At 36.0% G+C, this 20976-nt stretch overlaps 2 protein-coding genes across 3 annotated transcripts in view; both read left to right on the top strand.

Moving 5' to 3' along the window:
• The window catches only part of LOC140322511 (talin-2-like), a 31739-nt gene extending 12950 nt beyond the window's left edge, over positions 1-18789 (top strand). The window contains exons 3-9 of the mRNA XM_072399071.1: positions 13422-13580; positions 14439-14536; positions 14904-15033; positions 15918-16070; positions 16732-16874; positions 16998-17125; positions 18717-18789. Of these exons, the coding sequence (XP_072255172.1) occupies positions 13445-13580; positions 14439-14536; positions 14904-15033; positions 15918-16070; positions 16732-16874; positions 16998-17125; positions 18717-18789 (861 nt within the window). The 5' untranslated portion in view covers positions 13422-13444. The remainder of the gene's footprint in view (positions 1-13421; positions 13581-14438; positions 14537-14903; positions 15034-15917; positions 16071-16731; positions 16875-16997; positions 17126-18716) is intronic.
• A 764-nt stretch (positions 18790-19553) lies between these two features.
• Positions 19554-20976, top strand: part of TLN2 (talin 2) — a 46967-nt gene continuing 45544 nt past the window's right edge. For both annotated transcript variants that reach the window (XM_072402101.1, XM_072402100.1), the window contains exons 1-2: positions 19554-19738; positions 20604-20705. In XM_072402101.1, coding sequence (XP_072258202.1) covers positions 19589-19738; positions 20604-20705 — 252 coding nt within the window. In that variant the 5' untranslated portion in view covers positions 19554-19588. The remainder of the gene's footprint in view (positions 19739-20603; positions 20706-20976) is intronic.

The raw sequence follows: 20976 nt of genomic DNA, 5'->3' as shown, positions 1-20976 counted from the left end.
TTGCTTATTGTGTAATGTGTCTGAAATTTAATACACATAGACAATAGAGCCGGCTGGCCTGACTTAAATGATTTTGTCAGGATTGGCATGAGCTCTACATCTGCAGACACCTTTGGATAAGGGAAGATATACTTGGCCAGCCATTCTTTGGGAAATAAATACATCCAAGAGATTACATTTTCAAGTTGTTTTTTACTGTTCACTTACTTTGTAGTTTCTAATGACTGAACTGTTCTTGATGGCCATATCATGCAGTGTACATCCAACTGCTGTCTTATATGTATGGTGGGCTGTAATCAGAGACTTGGCTGCTGTTGAAGAAACACTGACATCATGTAGAGTCTGATTGTAAACTGAGTTGTTTTAATTAGTGAATGTTCTTTTTACAGCAGACACTGAACAAACTAAATTTAGAAGGTTTAAATAATCTTAGAATTTAAAATAAAAAATATATTTTTGTCATGTATCTTGTAGACTTGATCATGTTGCAGTACAAATGTGTGGGACTAATTATAGCTGAAAATAAAAGATCTTTTAAAGTGGCATTCTAAACACAAGATATTATTTTTGGTTGAATTGAGAAAGGATTTGTGCGTTATATTTTATGTCAAATTAGTTCGCTTTAAAATTTTGGGATTTTAGTAGGGAACAAACAATGTTCCTTCTGCAATAAGGAACATGCCTGATTACCATTGTCTTTGGTCACAAATCGCTAAATTGTGCATGCTCAGCTAAGCATAGGAAGCCTAGATACCCCAGCATATCCCAGCTTCTCCTGGGGGTGTTTGGGACAGAATTAACTCCCATGTGCCTGTGCAGGACTTACATCATCCTGGCCAGCCCAATTCAGATAACCAAAAATCAAAATAAGAGAAGAGGAAAGAAAATGGTTGGGCATAGGTATAGGGTCGCATTTTTTTACTATTTGGATTTAGTTTGCTTTAAAGTAGATTGCATAAAATTTCTTAGGGTTACATAGGGGGTCCCAGGTTTGAATATTAGAAGGGATACTGCATGGATATATGTTCTCCCAATGTTTATGTGGGTTTCTTCTGGGTACTATGATCTCCTCCCAACATCCCAAAAAACCTACAGGTAGAATAATTGGTTTACCCTATTTGATTTTGGTATATGACAATAGTAGGGGCATTGATTGTGAGCTCCTCCGAGAGATCATTAGTAGCATTTCTAGAGATTCTGTAAAAGCACAGTGGAAGATGTCAGTGTTATATAAATGCATAACCTGAGAAATAAACAGGCAGATACCCTCCTGTGTATACACAGACATCAATAATAATACATTTTTAGTATAGTGAGGCCAGGTTAGACATTGATCAATTTTTATTTCCCAAAGTGTCTGTATAGACTACACTAATTTTCGTCTTCATTTTTTAAAGGAAAAAGCTTTTTAATCTCATGCTTTAACTCTTCATTCTTCAATGTCTAATAACACATGATTGTCTTCTCCTCCCTGCCCTCTCCTGTTTTTTTCCTTCACGTCCTGTGTAATCAGTTTATTAGATCATCTGAACAGTCCAGTTAATATGCCGATCAACGGGTCTAAATGCAATTGGATCTAAAGGAGTTTTATATTTGCTGTAAAAATTGTTAAAATCAACATCATAAAACAATTACATACCATCAGCTCTTGAAAATAGCAGGCATATGCTAGCAATTTATAAATCTCCATTTGTGTTCAAAACAGTGTTTTTAGGTGATTGAAGCATATTGTATTGTGTTTGAGAGTTGCAGTCATTTTACTAAAAGGCCGTCGCCTGAAAATTCTTCTAGTTGTTCAGACTACTATGTGCTTTGCATTTTAAAGTGTTTGTAAACTTTAACAATATTCCTCTGTTAGTTGATCCCATTTATTCTTTTAAATATACCATAGAAGAAGGTTTAGTATATATATCTATATATAAGTGCAAAATGTTTTAATAGATCTTGCCAGAAATCTTGTGAGCTGAAAAATTTTCCATCTTCTCTACCTGTGCTGTACTCGTAGCAGCTCTGTAGTAGTAACACACTATCATGTATTGTATACATTGTTACTCTAGTTCAGAAACTGGCAGGATCACCAGGTGAAAATAAAGCGTGGGGTTGGACAACTTGTGCAGACATTCACACTGTGTATGTCACCTGTATTTCTTGGCAAGGAATCCATCTTTAAAGTTTAAGATCCAAGAACTGCAGAATCTGGCCGTCTGCCATCTTAATATAAACCTGAAATAGGTGTTTCTAAGCTATTAGAAGCCCACCAAATCTTGATTTAGCAGTCTTTCTTGTGATCTTTGAGACTGAATTATTTCACAGTACATGTGATTAGAGAGGTCAGGAAGGCTTTGTTTTAAACCTTTAAATTCTTGTTAAGAATATATGAATAGTTGCCAAAAGTTTGGGCACATTTATATGAGCACCTTTTATAGTATTATATCGATGAACAAAACTATTCTTTTTTTATTGTAGCTCTAGACATTCATTGTAATGAAATCGAGTTTATGTAAAATATCACTTGTTAGTGATATTTAGTAATATATCACTTGCTAGCTAATGTTTGTATAAATCGCTTACAATGGGCTTAAATTACAAATACAGACTCTGCCTCCTTCATATTAGTTCTGCACAATGACTAGAATTCTCTCCATGGGTCAGGTCTGAGTGGATGTAAAACAACAGACTCCAAATCACAGAAAAATTTTAAGCATTTTCATTGAGTTTAACTTAAAGTAATTGATTTCTAAATAATATCTCCTAAAGCACTTATTCTTTGTATCGTGGTAAATACATTCATTTGTTTATTGAATTAATTCCTATTGAATTAGGTTATTAGCTACTTATGCAATGCATTGTTCCTAATATGCCAACTTATGCCAAAATTTGCTTTGTGAGACACAGCACTGTGTAGAGCTGCAAAATAGTAAGCAGAGCCTGTAAAAGTGTCTGTCCTGCCTTCCAGCAATGTTTCTGGTAAAAGTACAAAGATGCTCATGCACAGCACATTGTGCATTCTGTTTGTGCCTTAGGCGCTGAGATGAATGAACTTCTCTGATGATGCATGGGAGGTTAGTCATTTTGAGAGGGATTATCAAAAACTCTAAACTTGTAAGAAGACCAGGCAGAGATGACAGTGCTTTATAGCGAGGTATTATTATGGATACACAATATTTTTATAGCGCCAACATATTATGCAGTGCTGTACAAAGTCACTAGCTGCGCCAACATATTATGCAGTGCTGTACAAAGACAGCTAGTGACATAACTAGTGACATAGTTATGTCACTAGCTGTCCTTCAAAGGGGCTCACATTCTAATGTCCTATATCATTAATACAGTCTAAGGTCAATATGGGGGCAAGATAGTGTCCTGGCCAAGATTCAAACCTGGGACCCAGCGCTGCAAAGGCCAGAGGGCTAACCACTGTGCAAGCCACTGTTCTTGCCATAATGTGAAAATGTTTGCCTATATGCTCTATGTTGTTGTCCATCAGATAGGAAATGAGACAAGTTCTATCTGACATGATACAGCCTCTAATGCGCAAAAAGCTGTCTGTGTGCAGTGAAATCAAATTAAGTAGATTCAATACAGGAGGGGAGCCTGCACATTTTGCACAACCAACAGTAAAGTTCGGCGTTAACTTTTTTTTTTTTTTTAATGCTTTATGTGTTCATGTCTTCAATGTTTTCCTTAGCCCCTTTTAGCTTGGCGCACCACCCGGCACTTTTCAGTAATCACCTGGCTGCTTTTGGATGGTTACTGAAAAGTTGGGTCACAATACAGGGGCTGACATATTTTGGAATCTCTATATTACGAATGGCTAGAATTGAACTGATCATTGGTAATTTATTTCATCATAGATCTTGATTTTTGTCACTTGAGGTTCTTCTGCACTGCTTACACAAGTGCGGAATCCTATGGCATTCCAGTATGACAAAATCCTTGTGTCTACAGGTCCTTTTTTTTTTTGTTTTTTTTGTTTTTTTGAAAAACTAATTGTTGATTTGAATAACACGTTAGCTACTGATTTAATATTTACTTTTGAAATAATACTGGGTTACATAGCATGACATAAGTATGCTTCCAACTTTGGTTTTCAATATTACCCAGATGAAAGCGGACTAAAAGCTAACATAAATAAATGCGAACAGTCAGGTCCTTTATTGCAGGAGAGACAGGCCATGAGCAGTATAAAATTTCAGTACAGAGCAGTACAACATTTATACCTTTCATACCTTTTTTTACTCTTATGTTGCTTTAAAAATAATAAAATGAGTCATTTTATCCTGGTGTTAACCCTTTCCTAAGCTTTGGTAAAGGAAGAAAATTATTTTGGCTTTACATAGACATTAAAGCTAACTTGAAACTCAAACTGAGCAGTGCAAGGGTTATATGATGGTTTTTGCAATGGGTACCATTAAAAAACAGTTTAACTTGCCTTATCCCTCACTCATACAGGCTTCCTTTTTTTTGTGCTACTCGTACTTCGAGGCTGGTTTATTTGGCTTTCCATGGGTTGCAGGCCTCGCATCATCACATACAATACAGAACCAACAAATTCCTGCATTATAAGGGGGGGGGGGGGTTACAAGAGTCCACCGTCAAAAAAGAGAGGGATAATGCAAGTAAATAATTTAATAGTATCCTAGTCAAATGATACCACCAGGGACAAGAGTCCCCAGTGCAAGTATTTTGATATTTTCCTATTTCCAAACAATGAGGAAAAAAAAAAAGGAAAAGGTAATACATTCAATATATCCAAAGGATGGTATGCTGTTTTTGTTATAAATATTCAGATATACTAACCATTATCTAAATTTATTTGCAATGCCACTCTGCAAACATACACCAGTTTAAGATTAGTTTTCAAAAATTTCTGAGAGTAAATTTTATGATTTCAAACACATCTATATTATCTTTAGTATCTGTGGTCTAATCCCCTTGGAAAGCAGTGAGGCTGGAATAACATCAAATACATTTACACTCATACAGTGACTCAACTCCTTTGTGTAATATATGCTGGAAGTTAATCCACCAATTCTTAGTAATGCCTTAGGTGCATATGGAAACATTTAGTATAATGTGTGCCATGACATGACCAGCCCTCCTTGTGACTCTTATTTAATAAATGAAGTGACCATGGCCATTTTTGGAGATGTATATTACTCCTGCAGCCGTGGCATTTGTGGGTGCAGTCTTTGCTGGAACCACATTCTCCAGATCTGAGCCAGCTGTATAACAGCTGCATGGTCACTGGGATTTGTTTTCCAAAGTCACATTTGTTCAAGAATTTCAGTAACAGCTGTAGCATCCTTTCAAAGCAACTTAGACCAGGATTGTCACAGATAATGATTGCATCCATTCATCGTATTCTTTATGTAACAAGCTAGCAACAGGTTAAATTAAGTCTAAGGATAAATCACAGATGCAGACCAGCAGATTCAGTTCTGTATGCAAGAACAGACCACATCACATCACTGCTTGTGTAATATAGAGTAAGTGCCCATACATGTGTTCAATATTGTCTTTCAAGTGTACCTTATCCTCAAATCACCCATACTAACCTCTCCACTCAAAAAGACTATGCAGTCTCCTTGCTTTATATTTCCAGTGTCAAAGCTGAATTTCCATGTATTTTAATATGTAGCAAAAGCATGTCAAAATATCTTTGTTACACAACTCAAAGCTTGCTCAAAGTCAGCAAAGACTAGGTCTAAGTAAGGGGAAACCTGATATTGAGGACTTTAAATTAAACCTGAATACAATCTTACCTCCTATCTTGCACCTTTTACTGTGCAGGCTTCTCTCCGTTTTCAAAAGACTTATTAAATAATATTTAAAAGCGTACATCAAGTATTTAATTTAAATACCATGTTGATGGGGAGTAATTAAACTTCAGTATTGTAATATATAAGGAAGATTGCAGTCTACCCACTCAGTGCTTCAGTTTGTGTCTGGATCCAACCCAACTCTTTATTTTTTGGTAAACTGGTGATCTTAAAGGACCTGCCTTTTTTATAATGTAACGCTTATTGCTGACTCTCTAATTTAGAAGTTCTGGTGTAATAAAAAAGAAAGAAAAAAGTTGGAACAGATGGTGCATACAATTACCAGCCAGAGTCAGGCCTGTTTTGGAAGTCTCATTGTGCCTGTTAATTGAGGAAGCCGAGAGAACATGGCACAGGCTTTAGGAAGTACACACTCGCTGCCCTCCTTCTGACCCCATGAGGTGGTCTGTGCATGCAGTGGATTACATAGATCTCAAGTTAATGTAAACCGAGGGAATCATCAGATTCTAAGACTATTGCACTGCACTGGAACACATTTGAACTCAAATTACATTGTAATACACATTTACAACTTGTTGTAAATCAAGTTAATGTCTAATACATATATCCAGAAAACATTTACACATCACAACCCTATGCACCTGGTTCTGAAATGCTTAATAAACATTTCAATGAATGTTGGGCTAAGTGCAGCATTGATTTATTTATTTAGAGCATCTCCGGTCCATCTATGTCCTATGCTTGTATGAGTTCACATTACAGTAGATAACCCCCTTAAGAGTGGTGAGAGATGCCTAAAATTCCATCACTGAACTTGGCAAAGCGTTTGTATTCTTTTCTGACCTTGTTCAGCCTGCTTGTTTGGTTGCAAGATATAAAATTAACAATGTTTTTTCTTTAATAGCTTTTGTTCTGCCTTGCCATTTACTATAACTTGCAGTAACCACTTTGTTCTCATCATTTTATTGAGTTTATTCTTTTAGGCAAGTTAAAAGGATCTAACTGCCTGTTTGCAAAAAAAGTTTTTTTTTATTTTTCTCATGCAATAACTGCACATTTTTCTCTCCAATTTCATAACTGGTGATTAGCAAAAACAAATTGCCCATTTGAGTCAGCCCTACTTTCTAATAATTACTATTATTTGACACGTTTTTGGGGTATACCACATAAAAATTGAAGTTTGCCATATGAAATAATGGAGAACAATGTTGTTTGTTCATCACAGAGGTATGTGTCCACTTCTGATCTTTAATAAAAAAATGGGTATGGTCCACAATTAAAGCCAATGTGCCGCATACTGCTACTACTAAAATAATAATGGAGATTAGAGCCAACGATCCTGAGTGATGAACAGTTAGGTCAGGTCATTCAAGATAATGGAGCTTCCGATCACCACTTGAGTGGTATTATAGTATTTGTACAATTTCCACCATGATGGCTAGTTTTCTAAAAGTTGAGAAGCAAAATGGGGAGAACATTTCTCTACTCTCCACCTATAATTAGTCATCAGTTTGTGATTAGTATTTTATGAAATATTTGCATCACTTGTGGCACATGTATACATTTTTAATTTTCTTTACAAAACTTATGTGGTCTACTATTTACTTTATTTAGGTTGGTAACATGAAGTGAAGTATTATATCTGCCCTCTTATAATGCTAGTTGCTAATCTTAGAAGCATTTGAAAAGGGCATCTAGGAAAAGAGAATAGTTCATATGGTTTCATTTCACAACGTGTGGGACATGAATGGCTGGTATTTCTTCAAATGACAGTGCTATGCCTACAAAGCGTTTAAATTACCAATATCTTTCTCTTGTTAGGCTTTATGGATAATGCAGTTTTAGCAGGAAGACCAGTTAAATCTAGCCCTGCATTTGTGGTCACAATAAAATGGGTACATACACCAGAATTCAATCAGAAATACCATTTTTATTTAATGAGCTTTTTTGGTGGTGAATAAATATTTCCCTTATAAAACATGCTGAAACATCTGTTACTAAATTACATCTAGCCAATTTAAATTATTACAATTTCAATCACAAGAGTCCTAGGAAAACAAGGATATGTTGGGGGCTTAGGGGGCATTCCTATGAGTCACACTCCTTTATTCGGCGGGGAATCTCAGTGAGAATATGGTCCCCATGTTTCATTTTTGAGAATGGGTACAAAAACAAAGCATATGATAGTAAATATCATCTCTGATGGGCCCTAAATCTCTTTGCAGCTGTAATACACTGAGTGAGAGGTTCAGGCTGTTTATGTCAACATACTTGAATAAGCTCAACTCCATAGTAGTGTTAATAAAAATATATATATTCTCTTACAGTAGACGTTGTGGATTTACTTTGTATCCCATTCACACAATATAGTACATTTTTATTTTTTTAATTTAATGCTAGATGTGGTATTCATTTAATTTCTCCCAATAAAACACAATGTTGTCTTGAGTTGATGGCTTCTCTATTTGCTACCAATTTGAACTGGAAACGTTTTTGTTCCACAGTTAGGAATTGGCTTTGAAGACCATGATAAATGTTGTGTACAAATACAGCATTGGAGCACAGCAATACCGCACATTGGAAAATAGGTTTCCCTGTGCTTTCAGCTGTGATAGTCTTGCAAAGAATAACTAAGAAGACAGCAATTACAATGTACATAAACTGACCACAATTTTGCCTCATTAGAATTATGTTCATTCAATATATTCTTGAAGTAAGAAAAACTCTATAAACTTGCATTCACATAAACCTTTGATAAAGGAAATGTCCATATTAGGACCAAATAATTTTACTTGTCTGATGTGCTGTTAAACATTGTTCTGCTGCTCAAGTATTTGCCAAAGTTCTGCCAACCACCTCTTAATGCTTTTTGGTTTCTTTGGAAGAAAGAGGCTGCTTGTGGAGCTATCGCAGGTCTTTTCTTTGGGGAAAACCCAAATATTTGTAAGCAAACTTGCAATGTAGGAGCCTCAGGACACCTATTATTAGTGTTCAATAGAGATTTGCATTTAGAAAGACACAGACTCACTTTACAGGACACAGGCTTATGCCAAAGTAAATTTTCTAGTAACTAATTCAGTATGTTAGTAAATATTTTAATCTGTTTAGAATTTTAGGTTCCTTAATCTTAGATGTTTTCTGTTTGGTAGATTGCTTGTGATCTAAACTTTACTTTAATGTCCATTGTTATTTTTTTATAAAATATAGTGATCTAATCATTTATACTGGAATAATTATATGTTGAGTGTGGATTCTATTCTTACCTTGAAACTTTTGGGTTGAGCAACCTCTAGTAAATCAGCAACATATTGTGGTTCATAGGTAAACAGAAAGAAAGAGGTTTTGAGGCTCAAAGTTCAAAATAATATTTGCAATTATGTGATTGTACATTTTTGATCCATTCATAACTATTAAAAGTTCCATAGGTTTTAATTATATCCCAGCTCTTGTTGTGAATTACAAGGTTAGGATGCTAATCGTAGACATTGAGTTCTCTGACATCATACAGTTACAAATGTAAATATAATATAGGACCTGTTACGGTCGCATTTTTTGCCAAAATATGGCTTCCTCATGCGTTAGTTGTTGGGTCAGAGTAGTACTTTAGTTTCTCATCAGAGGAGAACAACTGTATAGTACAGCGATATTCCCCATCAATGAAAGTTGCAGAGTGCTGCAGCAGAAAAATATATATGTTGGCATCCGTACAGCTGTGCCCAGGTGTATGAATTCCTTCTCTGCTAAACAAACCATACAACAAACCCCTGAGGAAGCCATATTTTGTCGAAATGTGTTGGGAAACATGCAACCGTAACAGGTCCTATATTATCTATACATTTGTTACTGTATGATGTCTGAGTGATACTGTACTGTAATGTTACTGTATGATTACTGAATTCAATGTCTAGAATGGGCATCCAAACCTAGTGATTGACAACAAGAGTTGGGATATACTCAAAACCAATGAATGAATGAAACTTGTGATAATTATGTATGGATCAAAAATGTACAAATACATAATTACATTATTATTTTGAACTTGGAGCCTCAAAAACTCCTTCTTTCTTTTTACCTATGAACCACAATACATTTATATAAGAAGTCTGTCCTTGGAGCACAACAGGCAGTGGATACAATGAAACTTTTTTTGTTAAAAAAATGATCTCCAAACTTTATTTTGGTTTTAATCCATTGGAATTGCTTTGATCATCCTGTGTCCGGTTTCCTTCTGTGCTTCTGTAAGGGGGTTGAGTTTACCCAATTAAAATTGGTAGCAATAAGGGAAGTGACGCGAAATCTCTTCATTGTGAATATAGCTAGCAATAATACTTTTTTTTATGTTTTTGTAGTACATACATCCTGTTTATTCCTGTTTATTTTTCAAGAAGATTCCCCTTTCTTTCCCAGAAGCTGTAGTCTCCTGGACAGGAAGTGAGAAAACATCTGCGATAAAGGATTCAGAAAGGTTTCCTTATCCTTACCAATGCTTTACAAAACTAACCAAAGTATTTGGCTAAAGTTTTATACTTTAAATCAATTTCAATTTTCTAGTGAGTGTGATGTTTTTACTGCTGACTGTGTCCTTCTTGGAAGATTTACTCGTTTCCTAGGAGAAATGTTTCTTCTAGGAACAGGAAATTTAAGACATTGGATGAATCCTGATGCTGAGTCTGTCTCCAATGCATGCTGTGTTTCTTCCATCAACTTTTACATTGCTCAATTAAGTATGGGACCAATGAGAGTAACCATACCCTACAGCAGGGGAGCAGGTATTTGATGCATTTGAAGGTTCATCAAATTACAATGGTGGTGTTTGTGACAGGGTTCTTTTTAGTATAATTATAAAAGTCTTTATCCTAAATGTATTTTATTCTCGTCTAAGTAGCTAGAATGAGTTATAAACATGTGCCCAAAGCAAATAAAGTGTTATAAATTGATGGTCGTCTATTTAAAATTGCATTGGAGGCAAACTGCCAAATACATATCTGTGTCTGTTGTTCCAGATAAATATAGCTGCCTTTATCTCACCTGTTACCATTGGATATTCAGAACTGAATTAAGTCTGCCCTTTACAGTTACAGATTCTTGCTCACTATGATAGGATCATAGGAAAGTTGTTAAATCTGTCTCAAATTTAAGAATACATTCTTTGGACACAAGTGTGGGATTCCAAGCCACCTAGTACTCATTTTTTGCCTGGTCCATTTAATATATAACATGATATGTATGAAGTGTGGGGTCTCCATTGCTGTACCTCTGGCAGGTCTATAGCACAGATAATCCTTGCACACCTGGGCTAACGCTTCATTCACCACCTTATTCTGTTAAGTCCTGAGTTAATGTGATCTGCAGCCTACTATCTTTTGTGTCTATCTGACCCATGATGTTCACCTCTCTAATACCTTTAAATAAGCTGTTGTCCCAGCAATTTGTTTCTGGTTTCTTCCTTCTGCTATTGCTGTTGTCTCTTCAGAGCCCTTTAAAGTCCATTAATATAATTATTACTTTGTTGTTAAGTGAAAGTATGCATACCAGTACACGATATATTTAAAGTATTGTTAGGCGTACTTTGCTTTTTGCTTTGGTTGTTGTAGTTTTATTGAACAAACCTTTTGATGATATTTTGTTGACACCCCACAGCCACATTCTCCACATTCCCAGTAATAGGGAGTACTAATGTGGGGTAGTAATGTCTAGTAATTTGTAAAATGCACTGGCATTTGTTAAATCAGCAAATTGTTAAACCAGGAAGTGGTGCTTCGCCATGACTCAATGGGGTCTGCCTTATAAAGCTACAGTGGGTTATGGCACAAGAATTCATGCATCTGTGTGATGTCAGTGGGTTTAAGTATGTCTTTATTAGATCAACATTTACACAGAATTTGGCCTTAATCGCTCATTCTGGCTGTTTTCTAAAAATGTTATCCAATACAGATATCTAAATCTGCTACAGTCACACACATATCCACCTTTTATGATAAATTTTAGAGAGCCAGATAACCTTGCAAAGTGTTTGTGGGAAAATGCCAAAGCACCTTGGGTGATCACCCACAAACATCTGTCCTCCATGAAAATGGAGCCCAGAAGCCAAGAGCTAAAAGACAGTATTGTGGAATGAAAGAGATTGTATTGAACTGTTCACTGAGTATTCTTAGAAAAAGCAGCACTTTAAGAAGTGATGTGGCATGCACCCTTTCATGGTAATTAAGCCTCTATGCACTCCTTTTTAAATTAATTTCTTCCTGGAATTGTTCCCATTGGGAGGGAGTATTGTTGTCTGTAATTACACACAGCTCTCATCACTGGTTCATAAGCAGAGCAATTTAAGATAACATAAAAGGTCTTTCCTTTGATTACTTGGTTACAATTCTTTTTAGTGTTGCTTTGCAGCAAAACCTATCCATACCTACTTATTTTAATCCACTCGGCCATCTTTGTGATCTATCTGCTGCTTCCCATATTTTCACTCTAATCCCCTAAGGTTTCAGCCTTCTAAGATTCTTGTTGCACTTAATATCTTGTTTTTTTTAATCCTTTTGCCTCCATTCTACTGTTACTGGAGAACTTCTTTGCCATAATTTATCATATGCTGCAGTATTTTCAGCCACCTATGTGCTCATGACATTATTATTATTATTATCATTAAACAGTATTTAAATATCACCAACTTATTATGCAGCCCTGTACATTGGATAGGGGTTGCAAAAAACAGACAGACACAGATAATGAGACAGGAGAAGGATAGGACCCTGTCCAAAAGAGTTTACAATCTAAGAGGTGTGGGAAGCAGAACACAATGGGTGCAGGGAATAATACTGTCTTTGTAACAAGTTCATATAATCTCTTGATATGTATGTCTTTTATACCAAATCTAGTATTCTATTTTAAAGGACCCACAACATATACTGCTGGATGATTTATGTTGTTAAAGGTTTAATCACATTGTATTTTTGCAGTTGCAAAATGTTGCGAAAGCAGATAAGAGCAAATGAGTCTTTATATTGAATCTTACTATTGTAGTATGCAAAATTATCAATGATTTGTCAAGATTATCAGTTTACTTGCAGCTAAGTAAATACAAAGAAAATAAAATGCATCCAACATCTTGCCTAAATATCAGGGTATGAATGGTATTATCTATTACATTAAATAACATTTTTAATGTCTAGAATTTTCTAATAGCAATCTGATTAATTGAAAACAAACTATTTAAGCAAAGCAGTGGACAAAAATAAAAAGTTTTTTGGGCCTCTCACACCTGAATCCAGCTGGTTAGGAGGTCAGTGAAGGGTAATCAAAGGACACTCAAAGTAACAAGTTCAATAGATTGTAGACTACACATCCAAATATCCCTACATTACAGTAAACGGCACTTGTCTGCAAATACAAGTACTAGCAGGACTTGTTATAGGCAAGGTGACAAGCAATTGTACAGCTTGCACAACTACACAATGGGATTTTAAAGCAAAGTAATGCTTATAAATTTACACTAATGAACATGATTGCGAGTTGTAAGGGTGTATTTTTTTTTACAGAATATCAAATATATTTTTACAGCTACATAGTAAATATATGTATGTAGATATTGTATTGTATACACATTGCTTATATTGTTCTTTTATTCTGGTTAATGTGCAGGTTTTGTCCAGTTAGCAGTCACCATGGTTGCCCTGTCGCTGAAAATATGCGTTCGGCACTGCAATGTCGTAAAGACCATGCAGTTTGAACCATCAACTGCAGTCTATGATGCCTGCCGGATCATACGGGAGAGAGTCCCTGAAGCTCAAACAGGCCAAGGTATATATTTATTGCATTTATCCCTCAATAGCAAAAATAATATTTGCAGCTGTATGTAGAAAGCATATTCATTATGCCTAGCATAAAATCCAATTTTACACTAAAAACAAACAGTAAAATTAAATTAGCTTGTTAAGGCATAACATTTTTATTTTTCAAGATTATTTATGAAATGATTGTGGGCTGAATTTAAAAGCTAACTCAAGCCAGATATATTCTGTCTATAGGTCGATTTGTTGTATGCAGTCACTTACTGGGTTCTAAAATCTTCAGGCATTCCTTTCCGTTGAAGTTACATGAAACTATTGTAAAAAAAAAAATAGTACCGGTTTCCATCGATGTTTATTAACAGATTGGCTGTCGCTTGTATCCTGCATATGTAACTTAGAATGTATTGCCTTTTTAAGCTCTCTGTTAGATTACATTTGGCTGCCATTGGTGAACTCATCGTTTGGAAGATGATTGTTTCTTGGATCTAATACTGATGCAAAGTCTTCAACGCTTTGTATTACTAGCCCACATCAAATATGCAGATCAGTAACCTGGATCCGACTGTCCTCTGACATCACTAGCTTACATGCTTTAGATCAGAGACTGCCAGGCAACTCTCATTTTTAGCATAGCAGCAGTTCATTCCCACATATTTCTCTTTATAGAGCGTTCCTTAAAATCTCTTGTGTGGAAGTTCTGTTAATCTGTATTTACAGCTTTTTCATATGGTTCCATTGTTGGTACTGTGTCTGTTTTGTACAATAGAAGTTTTTGTTCAAAGTAACAGTGCTGTTTTGTGTTGCATTCAGCATCTGGGCACTGACCCCAGAGTCTCCATTTGACTTGACCTCTTGCTATTGCCCACAGCTTTAGACTTTGGCCTGTTCTTATCAGATGAAGACCCAAGGAAAGGAATCTGGCTGGAGGCTGGCAGAACCCTGGATTATTATATGCTGAGGAATGGGGTATAATAGATCAAGTTATTCGTGTATTGTGTGTACATTTATGTAAACATTAATATTCAAAACTCAACCACATAGATTTAATTATATACTAAGTAATGTGCAATATAGTAATTTTAACATACACAGCAAATTGTGCATACCAGAGTTATTTATTGCACTGACATTCTGCATTTTCCTGATTTATAACATTGTAACTATAGAAGCATGCAATAGGAAACTCCTTAAATGATCTGTTCTTACTCACAATTCAGTGACAACTTCTCCAAGGCTGTAATGTTCACCTTGTGCAGGCTTTGTATCTTTTAGTAAGGCTACCTCCATCTTTTGGTTATAATGTATCCTATTTTTTTTTTGTTGTTTCTGCCAGGATGTTCTGGAATATAAGAAGAAACAAAGACCACAGAAAATTAGAATGCTGGATGGGGCAGCAAAAATGATCATGGTAGATGACTCAAAAACTGTAGGGGAACTTCTGGTGACCATATGCAGCAGGATAGGTAAGGACACATTTTTTATAAGCTTTTTGGGCAGTTGGATCTTTGGACTCGAATAGCCCTAGAGACTTTCTTTACAAGCACTGTAAGGTTTGTACTGCTTTCTTCTGGGGAAATTTGACAGTTGTCACTATAATGGAAGGTGAAGGCAAAACATTCAGTAGGAACACCTGTTCCAGTGACAATAATCTGTCTGTTTTTTTCCACATTTAGCAGAGATTTCTTCTCACTTCCTGTTGAATCTAGGGTACAAGAAGTGAAATCTTCCCACTGACACACTTACTTAATAAAGATAATTATATTAAAAATAATAATAATAACATTTTAGCAGTAGATGCATCTATTAATTTAAAGTGAGAGAATATTCCAATTTCATTCTAAAGAGAATATATTTTTTTTTAACACCAATCCTTGCAGTAGTTCTTCAGTTGTTAGGACCTGGTTATGGTTGGGAGAACAGGCAGTGCAGTCCCAGTGAAAGGCTTTGTTGTATTTTGGCACTCCATTCATTGCCCAATGCACAAAATATCACGTCCACTGCACATGTTGGGCTTCAGAGGACATGCGAGACAATTAGGAATGATTGACAACCCTATCACACCAAGACAAATCTTTGCATTACATTACCATTAGCAAGAACAGTGCCATTTCCAGAGCAGGATGAGTCTTTTTAGAACAATAGATTTTATTGCTCAATACCTTGGCAGGTTTTTGAATGTTTTATTTCAAAGGGAAGTTTGTGGACCTACTAAATGCATAATATTTAAACATGCTGAACTGGATTTTGCAACAGTTTTACATAAATAAAGGATTATTATACACTAATGTACTTGATTAAAGATAGATCTGTTTTAATCATGAGGGTACTGAAATTTCTTGTGTCCCAGGAATTACAAATTATGAGGAATACTCTCTAATCCGTGAAACTGTTGAGGAAAAGAAAGAAGAACCAACCGGAACTCTAAAGAAGGACAGAACTCTTCTCCGAGATGAGAAGAAAATGGAGAAACTAAAAGCGAAGCTCCATACAGAGGATGAGTGTGAGTGAACAGAAGATGCTTGCACAGACATAATCCACAGCAAGATAAATGTTATCTAGTATTTTTCCTTAAAAACATTCCAGGCCACAAATCATTTTTCAGAATATAGATGTGTGACTCTCAAGTGTTGTTTCTTTTAGTTTTTTACACTTAGTGCAGCTGCTGGCTTTCACTCCCAGGTGAAACAAATACCTCCATTTCATCCAGATTGGTCCTGTTAGCATCAGCTATGACATAATGATCAGGTTGAAGGTTTTTTTTGAAAAAATATGGATTTGGTCAAAAGATGCCAATGCATTGTTCATCTGTTATCATAGATTAGTTTTTTGTTTTCTTTCACATATCTGTACTCTTGTTAGCCTATAATAATAAAAAAGCTAAGTATAATTTTATGTAAAGTATAAAAGTGATGTAGGTATGCACATTAGAGACAAATTATGTCGGGTTACATGCTGATGCTGTTGCATTAGGCTGGGGTATCTACATCAGTGATTCCTTATTACATTGAAAGAATCATGTAGTCTGATAGTCTAAGCTAACCATATTTAGATAATGATTATTTTTAGCTTATTTCCTAAAAGTTTGTTTCTGGCTCCATCTGCTGCCTATTTCTAATGTCTAAAAATTTTTTATTTCTCTCCTTTTACTGACATAAATTTAGTAAATTGGCTGGATCATAGTCGCACATTTCGGGAGCAGGGGGTTGATGAAAACGAAACATTACTTCTCCGCAGAAAGTTCTTCTATTCAGATCAGAATGTGGATTCCAGGGATCCAGTTCAGCTCAATCTCCTTTATGTCCAGGTAACTATCTGAACCAGGAGTCTGGGTTTCGGATTGGGGTAAAGTTAATTAACTCACTCTTTGTTTTCTTTTGTATAGCTGGTGTACCAATTTTTTTTGTACTAAGATCCTTCTGTTTTTTAGGCACGTGATGACATTTTGAATGGTTCCCACCCTGTATCATTTGATAAAGCCTGTGAGTTTGGGGGAATTCAAACACAGATTCAATTTGGACCTCATGTGGAAGTCAAACATAAACCGGGATTTCTGGAGTAAGAAAAAATGGGTTGTTATATTTATATTATGCTGTATGTCATTTTTTATGAAGATTTTAAACTTGCTCTTGTTTTGCCTACTCGGTTTCTTCTTTTCTGCCTCATCAACCATGTAAAACCTTTCCATCCTTTGTGATCCCATCACTTGAAGCTGTGTGCTTCATTATGCAATGATGCAATGCTTGTGGCATGGTGCTGTACATACCTTCCTGAAAACCTCACAGCACCCTGCCCTTGGTGTTTTACTCAAGAGCCCTAAACCATAATGCAAGCAGTAGAAGTAGTAGTAAAAGAGTAATCAGCTTCTATAAATTGTACTATAAATTTATCTTGTAATACATTCACAAATTTCCTCCCTTTTGCTGTTTCTGTAGTGCCATTACTCCAGCCAATGTCAGTGTAGTTGAAATCTCCCATGGTTAAAACACTTCTATTTTTTGCTGCTTTTTCTATCTGTGCTAGTAGTTGATTTACTATTTCTTCCTTGGCACTGGGGCCCTATAACAGACTCCAATAAATAATTGTGTGTTATTCAACCCTACATTCAACTCTTCCCATAATGCCTCAACCTCATTGCTTGTTCCATCCGCAATTTCTTCTTTCACATTCACTTTAAGATCATTTCTCACATACAGACAGAGAGCATCACCCTTTCATTTGACTTTGTCTTTACGAAAGGGAGTATACCCAGGAATATTGACAGCCCAGTCATGCGATGAACAAAGCCAGGATTCAGCAATACCAACTAAGTCATAATTCTCTTCACTCATTAAGGCTTCCAACTCCCCTATTTTGTTTGCCAGACTTCTAGCATTGGTGAACAGGCTCTTTATACCATTGCTGCTTTTACTATCATTGTGTACAGAATCCTTTTGTTTTTTATACAATTAGTACTGCACAGTCCAATGTTTGCTTGTAACATGGGAAGCTCCTTACAATTATCCATAATCCTCCCCTCAACTATGCCCAATCCACCCTTCACTAGTGTCTGACCCCTGACTAACCTTTCTGCCACCTTATTTGACTGTCCAACCCCCCTCTGTCCTAGTTTAAATATCTGTCCACCATTCCCCTAAATCTTTCCCCTAGCACAGCAGACCCCCTTTCATTTAGGTGCAGACCATCTCTGGCATACAGGTTGTACCCCACTGAAAAGTCAGCCCAGTGCTCTATGAACCCAAACCCTTCCCTTCTACACCAGGACTTAAGCCATGCGTTTAGCTGTCTAAGCTCCCTCTGCCTTTCCTGTGTTGCGCATGGCACAGGCAATATTCCTTAGAATATAGCCTTGGAGGTCTCTTTCTTCAACTTGAAACCTAGTTCCCTAAACAGATTTTTAAGGATCCTCCATCTTCCATCTATATTGTCATTGGTTCCAACATGGACCAAGACAGCTGGGTCCTGTCCAGTCTTGTACAATAGAGCAGATTTAGAAAAGTTATAAACTAATCTAGTAATAATGGGCTTTTCTTTATGTTTAATAAATGTGCATGCAACAGGTTTAGTCAGTGAAGCTTTGTGTTTTGTGTGAAGGTTTGTGTTTTCTGTAAAAATGTAGTGGACCTGACTGAGTTTTGTTACATTTCAGCCTGAAAGAGTTTCTTCCCAAGGAGTATATCAAGCAAAGGGGAGCAGAGAAGAAGGTATTCCAGGTAATGTAGAGGCATGAATCAATAAATTATCATTCTGTGCAAATTTGTGTGAATGTGCTGGGGGAAAATTTCTAGAAACTGATCCCAGTTGAAAACAAAATAAGGTATGGAACCTGTTTATTTTCCACCTAATTCTAGTTTTTGTTTTGGTTATTAACATTCACTTAATTCCTCCCCTGCTAAAGGACTGCCAAAGTCCCGTTTCATTATGATAACCGGTTACTTTGCTATTACTGATTTGTCACACTTTATATTTTTACCCTCATACTGTGCTGCCCCCTACTGTTCTTGTGTCTACATTGCCCTACATGTAGAGCTTTCTATTATTAGCTTTGGCTGTTAGGAAAGGGCCCAATGTTTTCCATCGTAAATTAAATGTGTGGTGGAAGAAATTAAATCTGATTTTGTGGCAAATTCTTTCTGCTTTTCATGCATTTTCGTCCATAGCCCAACCTTCATCTCCCCTGGTGCTTTCTTACCTAATTATCATCTTCGTTAAGCTGTGATTATTTAACCTAGACACTTTCCCTCAAGTCAAATCACTGCACATTTTCTGTCTGCATTTTCTGCTGACATTGTGATCCAGTAAGGCTGCGGCAGCACTGAACACTATGTTGTGTCACTGCAAGGACCGGTGTCATTAAAAATACCTCATCAGTATTCAGTAGATGGGCTGACTGAGGCCTCTCCATATAGTATAGTTCTATGACGCAGTTACTTGATATGATCATTTTTTTGTTTTACCTTGGGTGCAAGCTTCTTATTTTGATTTATTAACTCCACTTTGCTTTTACCTATCCAGGAAAAAATGAAGGGCAAGAATAAGCTTGTGCCACGACTTCTTGGAATCACCAAAGATTCAGTAATGAGAGTTGATGAGAAAACCAAGGATGTGCTTCAAGAATGGCCACTCACAACTGTTAAACGCTGGGCTGCCTCTCCAAAAAGTTTCACTTTGGTATAAATCGTTTGTTTCCAATTTTGAAATATGTTTGTAACAAAACGGTCAGGGAACCCCTGCCAATAACTGCTATATCCACATCCCACCGTACATTAGTGTGGTGGTCAGTAGGAAAATTGACTCTTTAGATTTCCGGGCAATGGGAAGAACGTCACCCTGCAGATAGCCAAAAAAGATTTTTGGTGTCAGTGAAACTGATCTGACAAACACAAGCTGTTTGTCCATGGAACACCTAATAACCTCTGTTGAAACCCTTGGTTAAAAAACCCTTACCTAGAGGGAAGAGTTAAAAGTAATATAAACTAATGGGGAGTGGGGAGGTGGTGGGAGGTGTTTAATAGGTAACCTCCGTTTACATTATAGTTATTCTTTATACCTTCTGCACTATATAGGTCATTTATAATATGATTTTTATGAAATGCAACATTTTACCAAACAGGACTTACTCTTTTCAAAACTTGAAAAAACTTGAAAAAGTAAAACATTTTCTAAAGTAAATATTTCAAAATTTAGTTTGATTCAGCTTCCAGTTTTTATTCTTGCTAGGTTTCTTTAATTTGTAAGTTTTGCCGGTGCTATAAAAATACAAGATAATGATGATGATAATAATAATAAAAACACATGCTAATGATAATATCTGTTGTGTATACAGAAAGCGGACATGTGTTAAATTTTCTTTTTTCTGCATAGGACAATCTGTATTTTAAATCCTTGCAACCCCAAATTATCCAATGTTTTTACATCCAATTACAGCATTTGTCCATACAGTTAAAAGATTTAACTTCACTTGGTTAAGTATTTTCTGGCCTTTTCTTGATGTGTGTTTTCTCTGCTAAACTGTGAGTCATGGCCTGTTTTTTAGGACTTTGGAGAGTATCAGGAGAGCTATTACTCTGTTCAGACCACTGAAGGGGAGCAGATATCACAGCTTATTGCAGGGTACATTGACATCATCCTCAAAAAGGTAGGCCTGTATGTCTTTTTCACATTTGTCCCTTTTAACATATGAACACTGCTTGGATACAGACCCTTTTTCTTTAAGTCACATTACCATAGTTGTAAAGAAATCCACTTCATCAAGTTCCATTCACATTTTAACTAATAGCAATACAATGTAGCTATATATATATATATATATATATATATATATATATTTATACAAACACGCTCAAAATAAACATACTACAACAAAATGTAACCATTAATGTTTGGAGACTAAAACCTAGTTAACAGGA

Source organism: Pyxicephalus adspersus, chromosome 2 (genome assembly GCF_032062135.1).
Source record: "Pyxicephalus adspersus chromosome 2, UCB_Pads_2.0, whole genome shotgun sequence".
NCBI classification, from domain to species: Eukaryota; Metazoa; Chordata; class Amphibia; order Anura; family Pyxicephalidae; genus Pyxicephalus; species Pyxicephalus adspersus.
This window is presented reverse-complemented; position numbering and strand designations above follow the sequence as displayed.